This window comes from Penicillium daleae (assembly GCF_028827525.1).
Source record: "Penicillium daleae strain IBT 16125 chromosome Unknown utg000007l_segment0_segment0, whole genome shotgun sequence".
NCBI classification, from domain to species: domain Eukaryota; kingdom Fungi; phylum Ascomycota; class Eurotiomycetes; order Eurotiales; family Aspergillaceae; genus Penicillium; species Penicillium daleae.
In genome coordinates, this window is record NW_026623155.1 from 919,499 (window position 1) to 930,524 (window position 11,026).

The 11,026-nt window shown below is 52.2% G+C and overlaps 3 protein-coding genes across 3 annotated transcripts; 2 read left to right on the forward strand and 1 right to left on the reverse strand.

Moving 5' to 3' along the window:
- Positions 1-327: 327 nt before the first annotated feature.
- N7458_007511 (putative MFS monosaccharide transporter) lies at positions 328-6,010 on the forward strand (the record flags this gene model as incomplete). Its single annotated transcript, XM_056910893.1, has 10 exons — positions 328-500; positions 652-789; positions 885-1,701; positions 3,292-3,389; positions 3,420-3,935; positions 4,053-4,130; positions 4,196-4,484; positions 4,548-4,741; positions 4,826-5,538; positions 5,613-6,010. The coding sequence occupies 10 exons, from the start codon at positions 328-330 to the stop codon at positions 6,008-6,010; spliced, it is 3,414 nt and encodes a 1,137-aa protein (XP_056763719.1).
- Positions 6,011-7,094: 1,084 nt separating this feature from the next.
- Positions 7,095-9,565, forward strand: pmt2 (uncharacterized protein; the record flags this gene model as incomplete). The annotated part of the gene is made up of 5 exons (XM_056910894.1): positions 7,095-7,226; positions 7,286-7,416; positions 7,487-8,039; positions 8,102-8,861; positions 8,922-9,565. 5 exons carry the CDS (start codon positions 7,095-7,097, stop codon positions 9,563-9,565), a joined length of 2,220 nt encoding a protein of 739 aa, XP_056763720.1.
- Positions 9,566-9,923: 358 nt separating this feature from the next.
- N7458_007513 (uncharacterized protein) lies at positions 9,924-10,841 on the reverse strand (the record flags this gene model as incomplete). Its single annotated transcript, XM_056910895.1, has 2 exons — positions 10,742-10,841; positions 9,924-10,685 (listed from the first exon to the last, which is right to left on the reverse strand). Exons 1-2 carry the CDS (start codon positions 10,808-10,810, stop codon positions 9,924-9,926), a joined length of 831 nt encoding a protein of 276 aa, XP_056763721.1. The 5' UTR covers positions 10,811-10,841.
- Positions 10,842-11,026: the final 185 nt, after the last annotated feature.

Consider the following 11,026-nt stretch of genomic DNA (forward strand, 5'->3'; position numbering starts at 1 on the left):
GGGGTTAGCGTGCTTTTTGTTCTTTTTTGGGGTTGATGCTTTGGCCGGGCAGCCTCAATCATCTGGCACTTTTCTTCACCACTCTACTTCTACACAGTTCCCTTTTGTGCCCCCTCTCGGCTAGAGGCCAGTTGCAAACCTCTCTTGTACTACTGTGGCTCGTCAATATGTTACTACTTGGGTTCTGCTTTGGTCATTTGCTTTGACAACCTCCGTTTGTGATTCGAACCCGGGATTCGAGAACCCCTCCGAGTGCAAAACAACCCGAACGAGAGCCATTCCAGATATTATGCTGGGAGTGATACCCTCGAAGCATTCAGATCTGCGATGAACCCCATATTTCTGGAGCCCAATCTCGGTAATCCGGGGGCTTCTCGACGAAAACCTCGCAATGATGCCGCGACTGGAGCTTCCGCCGCGGGCGTCCGCGCTCTCAGTGCGCAAATGGTAGCATTCTACTTTCGGGCCCCGATCAAGGCCTTCTTTCGCACTCGTGTTGAGTAGGTGGTCTTCTGTGATTGAGAATATATTGCACCTTGCTAATATGAGATTAGTTATATGGTATATACAAGTCCTCTCCCCTCCCGGTGCCGAGTTCGATACACTAACCCAGGCCTCTCGACGGATCGTTTGAAATTAGGCATTTGCAAGAGCTGTGAACCCTCGTGTTGCAGAAGGCAAATGGTCCATTCATACTACAACTCCTGGTCTCTTGCTCCATGCTGTCAGGACCTATGGCTGGCGGTTTATTCCAAATCAAGTCTTGCCGCCTTTGTTGGCGAATGCGGGGTGAGCATGACGAGGGCCTTTTTTTCCGCGTCTCCTCCTCCCTCTTTGTCTGAGGATATCAAATTCTGACTAATGAATCCCTCCCATTCTTACAGAGTCGGTGCAGTTCTATACACTTCTTATCTACAAGTTCTCGGAGCCCTACATGACCCTGTTTCGCAAGGCGTCAAGCGAGTCTGGCCTCCCGCTCCTCCGGCGGCCACCTTCACCGCTGGATTTGCTGCTGGAACTATGCAATCGATTATCGCCGCTCCTCTTGATGCACTACAGGTTCGACTTCAAACTAGCGATATGCTGGACGGCCAGTATCGAAGTATGTGGCATTATGGTCATCATAAACTGAAACAGATTGGACTTCGAGGAGTCTTTGCGGGATGGAGTCTCTCCTTCTTGCGAGACTCGCTGGGCTATGCCGTGTTCTTCTCCACGTTTGAATATATCAAGTCGCAATCGTACTACTCATTCATTACCTGGTACTACGGAGCACTGCGTGCGGAGACGGTTGATCAGCTCCTGTCTTCCGGGTCCAGTGACCGTGGGGTGCCACTCATCAAACCACACTATGCCTTGGAGCCATGCTTTCTCATGATGGCTGGTGTGCTGGCTTCGGTGGCCCAGCAAACCATTCAGCACCCGCTCAGCCGGATTCAGGACTTGCACCTTGGCCGACTCGAGTATCTCGACCACCAGGCGAGCCTGGACCCCTCACGGCGGCAGATGCTGCGGTTATACTACCATGCCTATCAGGAGACCTGGAAACGGTGCCGACGCAAGGCCACGCGGGCCGGGGGGTGGAGGCTGTGGCTCTTCCGCGGGTTTGCGGGGAGTGCGCTTCGTCAAGTGCCCAGCACCAGTGCGGGCCTGGTGATCTTCGAGTTGGTGCGTCGGCGATATGCGAGCTTGGCGGACACAGTGCACATCCAGAAGGATGGATACGATATTCTCCTCAACTAAGGTCTTGCATGGAATTTTGTCTCCATTTATTGGCTTTCGATCTCTGATCGATCAAATGCCCTTGTCTCCTTTTTGGCTGCCGGCTCATGGCAGTCCTGCGATCTTGTATCTTGCATCTTGCATCTTGCATCTTGCATCTTGTATATTAGAATTTCCATAGACTTGGCTTCTCCACTTGGCAGCAGCAGATGATACCCTATTTCTTTATCTTGGCTCGGTCATACATCGAGGCTGAATTCCCGAATCAGTCATTCCGAGCGGTCATGCATTAAGCACGGGCGCGGCTCAAGCGCCACCACGGCATGCGTCAAATGTCGAGCCAGCAGCCATGCAAGGGCATTGTTCTATCAGTAGAATGGATAATCTCGTCCAAGATCTCGAGGTCATGTCGGTCCGCCTCCATAGAACGGTCCAGTCTGGAGGATGTATATCTTCTTTCGGACCAGCAGATCTTCTCTCTGAGTGAAAATCATTCTATTTACAAGTGGGATGGCACTGCCATATTACCTATTTCATTACTATATTCTGTACCTTTGATGAGCCGCCCAAGAGTCGCCATCAGTAAATGCTTTTCGTTCGCTTTGCTTCCTGGCGGGCTGCTAATATAGTCTGTACCATAAAAACATAGATGGGCACGCTATATATTTTGGGAGAATCGTCACTGATAGAACTGTCATCATTGCTAATATAACCAATGACCAGAATTGTGTACCTGGTAATATACGAAGTTGTTCGCCTTGAGTCCAGGACACTATGGGAGTGTGGTGCATCCAAGTACTGTATAGAGCATCGTCATCAACCGTGGGTTCGTGGTTTTGGCTGGCGTGGAGAGGGCTCCACTGTGGATCCTTGGGGCTTGGACAACGACGTCGACGGAATAAGACAAGTTGCCCCGTATTCTTACTACGGGACGGAGTACTTTCCAGGCGTACCACTCACTATGTGGTAGGATGTACTCCGTACTCCTACTACTCTCCCTTATCGATCGCCTGGGCTGAATCCGGGCTCGGCCTCTCTCATCTTTGTCTCTTCTCCTGCTTCTCTTCCCCTTATCCATTATTCGATATTCTCTCGCTAGTTGGACATGTTCATGAGCATCCTCTTCTCATAGCTGCCAACTATCTTCTTCCCAATTCAATTCTACCTTCTCCACTTTCATCCCCCCCCAGTCGAGCTCATCTTCCTACTGTTCACTACTGTTCTCTTACGACTCGACAAGGGACCCTGCAGCGTCTCTATTCGTGTCTCCGAGATTATTCCTAACTTCCCTCCCCCCTTTCGCATCAGCCACTCGCCTGACCTCTCTCTCTCTCGCGTTCCCACTTTTTTTCCCCCATCTCCTCACTCTTTGTCCCTCTCCATCGTGGACGTGCCGTCATCCTGCGTCGATCGCGCGGTGCAACTAGCGACGAACTGCCTATTGTGACCGCTCCGTCCTGCGTGGCGTCGCTAGTAAGACTTTCCACGCCGAAAGGGGGTCAACGGCAGGTCCCCCAGCTTGGTCCTGCTGGTTTCGCGGTTCTCGCTGGTCTCGTTACCTCTCTTCAGCCTAGTCCAGCTGGTCGGTCCTGTTTCGTTGGCGATCTTCCATCCATTTGCCCTGGACGGTCTCAGTCCTTGCGATCTCCTCGCTGGGACCAGGAGACGTCTTTCTAAAATAGCCAAATTAAAAAAAGGGAAAGAAAAAAAAAAGGGTTCCGAAAGGGCTGGAATATCAGCCCGCCCACCGCCGCCATTCCTTCGTCAACCTCCCCACGCGCCATACCCCTCCGCAGCCTCCCCGACTCCCACGCCCAGTTCACAGTCCTGGAATCCGCCAGCGAGAAGGGAAGTCGTCGGTCCTCGCTGTCGTCGACTCGCTCGGGCGAGTCAGACTTCTCTATCTGGTCAGACACCGGCGACCTTGCCGAACAGCTCGCCGAGGTCGAGGATCCGCTCCAGATCCGCCTCCGCAAGTCGCTCGACCAGGAGCAACGGACTCGACGAGGTCGAAGGAAACCCCCCAAGCGAGTCCATTACCCTCCCGATCTCGACTATTCCCGCCCGTCGGTCGATCTCGAAAAGGACCACATCCGAATCCCGAATCCCCCGCCCCGACGTATCTCCAGAACCGAGCGTATTCTAGCCTCCATCATGTCCCCTCGCAATGGGCAAAATGCCCCACTACATGGGTTGGTGGGCAAGCCGTTGTTGTAAGTCAATCGAGAGCTCTGGTCACTCTCTCCCCTCGACCAGAAAAACGACAGGCCGTGGGAGAAAGGACCAAATAGAACGTTGGCTGACTGGTCCCCTCCCTCCGCTCGCCGTAGGTACTTTACGAGTGTTTTTGTATCACTAGGCGTCTTCCTCTTTGGCTATGACCAAGGAGTCATGTCCGGAATTATCATGTCCGTATCCCTCCCCTCCGAACGCGATAGCGATATAGATAGGATCTCCACTAACCCGGAATCAGTGGATCGTTTTTCCGAGATTACTTCGACCAACCCTCTCCGGCCACCATCGGAACCGTGGTGGCTATCTTGGAGATTGGCGCATTCATTTCCTCTCTTCTAGTTGGTCGTATCGGCGATGTAATCGGTCGGCGGCGGACGATTCTCTATGGCTCGGTCGTGTTCTTCGTCGGTGGTGCCTTACAGACCTTTGCGATCAGTATGCCCATGATGATGGTGGGCCGTATCGTGGCTGGTCTCGGTGTTGGTGCCTTGTCAACGATCGTGCCCGTTTATCAATCTGAGATTTCGGTATGGAAAGACCTCACCCTTCGATTTGCTCGTGAATCCCAGTACTGATAATTTGTGGTATAGCCTCCGCATAACCGTGGAAAGTTGGCTTGCATTGAATTCACGGGAAACATTGCCGGATATGCCACCAGTGTCTGGGTGGACTACTTTTGCAGCTTCATCGAGTCGGACATCTCATGGCGTCTGCCCCTGCTGTGCCAGTGCGTCATGGGAGCCTTGCTCGGAGTTGGGAGCTTGATTATCTGCGAATCTCCTCGGTAAGAAGACGGATTGAGAGACCTCCCTCCACGGAATGTCAAACTGATGATGATTCTAACTACCTCAATTTTTCCTTTTCACAGGTGGCTTCTCGACAATGATCACGACGAAGAAGGCATAGTCGTCATCGCGAACCTCTATGGTGAGGGTGATATTCACAATGACAAGGCTCGTCAAGAGTACCGCGAAATCAAGATGAATGTCCTCATGCAGCGACAGGAAGGAGAGCGATCGTACAGCGATATGTTCAGGCGTTATTGGAAGCGAGTGCTGATTGCCATGTCCGCGCAAGCTTTGGCCCAGCTCAATGGGATCAACGTAATATCGTATTACGCGCCTTTGGTCTTTGAATCGGCCGGATGGGCGGGTCGGGATGCCGTTTTGATGACCGGCATTAACGGTATTTCGTACCTGCTCTCGACCGTGCCTCCATGGTATCTGGTTGATGGCTGGGGCCGTCGGCCCATTTTGCTCTCCGGAGCGGTGGCCATGCTCATTTCCCTCTCTTTGATTTCGTACTTTATTCACATTGAGATTGAAGCGACTCCGACTTTAACCGTCATCTTTGTGATGATTTATAATGCCGCCTTTGGGGCGTCCTGGGGTCCGATCCCGTGGCTTTACCCTCCGGAGATTTTGCCCTTGAGCATTCGCGCCAAGGGTGCCAGTCTCAGCACTGCCAGCAATTGGGCATTCAACTGGCTGGTGGGAGAATTGACCCCTATTTTACAGGGAGCGATTGGATGGAGACTTTATTTACTTCATGCTTTCTTCTGCGCTTGCAGTTTCGTCGTCGGTATGTATCCCCCCCCTGGTCTTCATGTTCCCGTTCTTCTTTGGTTTCTTCTTTACTCACATGTTGGCCAACAGTATACTTCTTGTACCCCGAGACCAGTGGCGTTCGCCTGGAAGATATGAACGTCTTGTTCGGCGATGCGACTACTGCCATGCCCACTCCAGTCACCGATGGCGAGCGGGGATCGTTAATGGGTGGAGGCTCGCCCGTTCCCTCGCTTGACATTCGCCGACCTTATGGCCAATTGGGAGCCGAAAGTGCCATTCCCGGGCTGGACATTGATCCGCCCTCGATCGGCGGTGACGGCCTAGGCAAATCGGGACGAGCTGATTCTCAGGCCGGTAGTCACAGAGGTGAAGGAATTGGAGGCTGGATCTCCAACATGGTGAATCGTAATCGCCGAGGAAGTACTGGCACCAACCCGAGTCAATACAGACGCTTGGAACAAGGCGACGATGAGGAGGAACATTGAGCGAATCACCATTCCCGGCGTGGATTGAATGATATGGCGTTACTTTTTCCCCCCCCACTTTGGTTGTTCTTATTGCTTTTCATTTTCTGTTTCGGAGACACTTCTTTCATATACTATACCATCTTGGCTTTTCTCGTGTCTTTTGTTCACTTCCGTTGGAAGCCCTTTTTCGACTGGCTGTGCACCCTCCTTCGACTTGTATATTCGATGAACCGATTCCTTCTGCATGTTGATATTGTATTCTGTATCATTGGACATCATTTGCTTCATTTTTTTCAAGTACCTCTTTCTCGTATAGAATGGAAACCGCGAAAGGGGTCTTGCATTGGAGCTGTTCGCATGGGACTGCGTCGGGCATACTCGGGACCTTTTGCTGGCTGTGTCTTTATAGTTTTTACTCGCCTGTCTCCAAGCAGAACTCGCCGACGAGGCGATTGATGATACTAGATGTCTCACCCAGTGATCTTTTGCACTAGTGTGGGATGTCCTCCTTGATCAATACGAGGTATTCTTGTCATGAGATTTATCGCCAAGTAACTATGAGTGGGACGATTATGAATCGCTAGAAGCACACACAGTGCAGAATACCTACCTATATCTTCTCTAGACAACCTTTCAATATCTTCTCATAATTTTTTTGAATTTTCGTAAAGTAGCCCCTTATTCTTGGATAACTAGTCCGTTTGACTGACTTCGTTCGCAGAAACCACAGCCCGGAAACGGCCTCAGGCCTTGGAGGGGGGCTAAAGCGGAAGTGGACCTTGTTTATCCTTCTGGCCAGCTCGCCTTCTTCCTCAGCCCCATTCTCCTTCTCTTTACCACTTCCCTATTCTTTTCTTCGACTTTTTTCAATTCTCACTTCCAGCGACCAAGCTGTTTTTCTCTTTGCGACCTTTGGAGTCGCTATGATTCTTTGAAAGCCTTGTTGCTACCCTCCACTCTCGTTACGAATCCGACCACGCTGGTATCTATTGACCTCCGACCTCCGACCTCCGTCCTCCGTCCATCGACCGACCACATCCTCATTCCTAGTCACCACCACACTTTCATTTGTAATTCCAGGCCTTTTGGCTAATTGGCCAAAATGGATACTGCCACCAGCACGGGCGCCAAGCACGACGCCGATCTGCGTCGGCGAAATGTTCCTGACACCGGAAAAGCCTCCACACCAACCTTGACGGTCCATCACGATGTGAAAAAGACCAAGCCGGGCCAGGTAGAGATATCACCGTATAGGATAGGTCTAGACCGCGCTAATACACGCTTTCCATACAGTCCCCCTCTTTCCTACATGTTCTCGCTGGTTGGGAACCGATTATTGCCCCGATCCTCCTGACGGCCCTCTCTTTGTTCACACGACTTTACCGCATCGGCCGTTCCAATATCGTCACCTGGGATGAAGCGCAGTATGAACAGCCACTCTTTTTGCGTGAGATCGCGCGCTCGACCAGTGCCAATGGCTAATTCGGTATCTAGCTTCGGAAAGTTCGGCTCCCACTACCTGAAGCGCGAGTTCTACTTCGATGTTCACCCACCTCTCGGAAAGATGCTGGTCGGTCTCTCAGGCTACCTCGCAGGCTACAATGGATCCTTCGAATTCAAGTCCGGCGAGAAGTATCCAGAGGAGGTTAACTACACTTTCATGCGAGCCTTCAATGCGATGTTCGGCGTCGTGTGCGTTCCTCTTGCTTACTATACCGCCCGCGAGCTGAACTTCCGTCGGGCCACAGTCTGGTTGATCAGTTTGATGGTGCTGTGCGAGAACTCCTACGCCACTATTTCCCGCTTCATCCTTCTGGACTCCATGTTGCTCTGCTTCACCTTCACCACGATGATGTGTTGGGCCCGATTCCACCGCCTGCAGCGTGCCAGCTTCTCGCCGGAGTGGTGGCTCTGGCTTTGCCTGACTGGATTCAGCATTGGCTGTGTCTGCAGTGTGAAGTGGGTTGGATTCTTCGCCACTGCAGTCGTGGGTCTCTACACTGCGGAGGATCTCTGGAACAAGTTTGGAGACGTGAAGATGCCACCGGTGAGAATTCCATCGACGATGATTGATAGGCAAAAAAGACGAAGCTAATGATTTATTCCCAGACTCTGCTGGCGAAGCATCTTTTTGCTCGTGTGGGAGGCCTGATTGTCATTCCCGTTCTGGTATACATGTTTTCGTTCTACCTGCATTTCACCGTCCTGTCCAACAGTGGTCCCGGCGATGCGCAGATGAGCTCTCTTTTCCAGGCGAACCTGCGTGGCACGGAGGTGGGCAGAGACAGCCCTCTTGAGATTGTCCACGGATCCCGAGTCACCATCAAGAACATGGGTTATGGCGGTGGTCTGTTGCACTCCCACGTCCAAACATACCCCGAGGGATCGAACCAGCAGCAGGTTACCTGTTATCACCACAAGGATGCCAACAACGACTGGTTCATTTATCCCAGCCGGGATGAGCCAGAGTATGATGCCGACGGCGATCTGAAGTTCATCGGTGATGGTGACACCATCCGTCTCATTCATGGCCAGACTGGTCGTAATTTGCATTCCCACGCTGTCGCTGCTCCAGTTTCCAAGTCTCACTACGAGGTTTCTTGCTACGGCAACATCACCATCGGCGATGACAAGGATCACTGGAAGGTCGAAGTGGTGAACGACGCGGCATCCCGAGACCGTTCCAAGATCCGGACGTTGACTACTGCATTCCGTCTGCGCCACCCATCCATGGGCTGCTACCTTCGCGCTGGTAATGTCAACCTGCCACAATGGGGTTTCAAGCAAATTGAAACCACCTGTGTCAAGGAAAACAAGCCCGGCGATGTGTACACTCACTGGAACGTCGAGTCACACACTAATGAGCGCCGTAAGTCCAGTCATATGGCCCAAACGAGGTAGAATCTCGACTAACAATATGTGTTCACAGTACCCCCTGGTGACCCTGGTTCCTACAAGTCGCCGTTCCTGAAGGACTTCATCCACTTGAACGTTGCCATGATGACCTCGAACAATGCCCTGGTCCCCGACCCGGATAAGCAGGATGACCTGGCCTCGCATTTCTGGCAATGGCCGATTCTCAATGTCGGTCTGCGCATGTGCTCCTGGGATGACAACGTTGTGAAGTATTACCTCCTCGGCAACCCTATCGTCTACTGGGGAAGCACTGGCGGTCTTGTTGGCTTCGGTCTCCTGTTCATCTGGTACCTGCTACGCTGGCAACGAGGATACAAAGAGCTGAGCCAGCAGGAGATTGACCACATCCACTATTCTGGCGTGTACCCTGCCATTGGTTGGGTCCTGCATTATCTTCCGTTCATCATCATGGCGCGCGTGACTTACGTGCACCACTACTACCCAGCTCTCTACTTTGCCATTATCACCTTTGGTTTCTGCGTTGATTGGGTTACCCGCAGAATCAATGCCAAGGTTGCCGCAGTGGTGTATGCTGTTCTATATGCCATCGTCATCGGTCTGTTCATTCACTTCCGGGCCATCGTCTTCGGCATGGAAGGCTCCAACCAACAGTGGGCCCATCTGCGCTGGCTGCCCGGTTGGAAGATCTCAAACTGATGAGATTAGCCGTGAACAGACTGCAAAACCCCGGGGGCAAAAAATACGAGTTGCTTTTCATTGCTCTCCATAGTTGGCATAGGGGGTTTGGGCCCTTTGCTATTGTATTGTGTACTTGATGTCTTTTTTTTTTCTGGAGTGAGAAACTACGTGGGCCAAAAAGAGGCTAGAACTTTCATTTATGGCGAGGACTTTGCTTATCTTGATGGATTATGCCTTTGTAAAGATAGTATAATTGATCTCTTTGACTGGATCATATGTCATATGTACATTCTCTTGCAATTAGTGAAGCTTTCTAGCGCAAAGTACTTGCGCCGGGGGGCAGTTAAGCCTGCATTAAATCTCGTCCCGTTCGGCTCTAGCAGCAATTTCCAGTCCAACCACTGCCTTTGCGCATCGCATCATCCATCCCCAGGGTGACTGTTCTTGGAACCCCTGTATGAGCGCCCCCCGAGGCACCAAATCCTTTGACTCCACTGCGCCGGTCATTAAGATCGTATTTGCCCGCTTCAATGTTGCGGTAGATACGTTCCGCAACTTCCAAGAAAGCCCGTTCCACACCATCTCCCGACTTGGCACTGGTCTCAACGTAGCGAACGATATTATTCAAGCGGCACCATTCCTCGGCCTCCTCCCGGGTGACCTGTCTTTGGTTGGAGCCCGAATCCTGCCCGGCCAAGTCTGTCTTATTTCCAACCAGGATAACCACAATCCCCTCCTCAGCAATCTGACGGAGATCTTGGAGCCACTGTGTACAAGATATGAAGGTCGATCGTCGGGAGATGTCGAAGACGAGGAGGGCACCGGAAGCGCCTCGGAAGTATGAGCGAGTAATTGACTTGTATGTCTCTTGGCCAGCAGTATCCCAAAGAGAAAGCTTCATTCGTTTCTGGCTGGGAGTTTCTTGTGGCTTTCGGGGAGGTGTGGGGAGGCCGCCGGAGGTAGTCGATTCCTCCGCAGGGTTCTCGCCGGGTACATGAGCTGCGCTGCGTGGAATCTCATCTAATCCCAGCTCCTGCGATGCTGGAGGTCCAACCGGGACAATCCTCGATCCGAACTCAACGCCGATGGTGACATCGTGAGTAGGGGAGAAGCGACCTTCGCAGAGGCGAATAGTGAGCTATACACAGCTTAGTTAGCACGCGCTTGCAAGAGGATCCGATACATCAGACTCACGCTGGACTTGCCGGTACCCGAGTCACCGATGCAGACAAGCTTAGCGATATAATCCCATGGCTGTGACATGGAGAAGAGTGTTGCCAAACGTGGATGCGGTAACCTGTCGTGCGCGCAGCGTCAGGAGTGGGAATGGTTATCGGGAGGGCCACCTTATCGGCCGCTGAGTCAGCTATCGGGGCCTGACCTGCTCGGATGACGCTTGCATCACCTGAATGACCGGTCATGTCAACCTTCAACCTTTTAATCCCCCCTCGTCCTGCCCGGCTTGCAAGATCGGAGTAG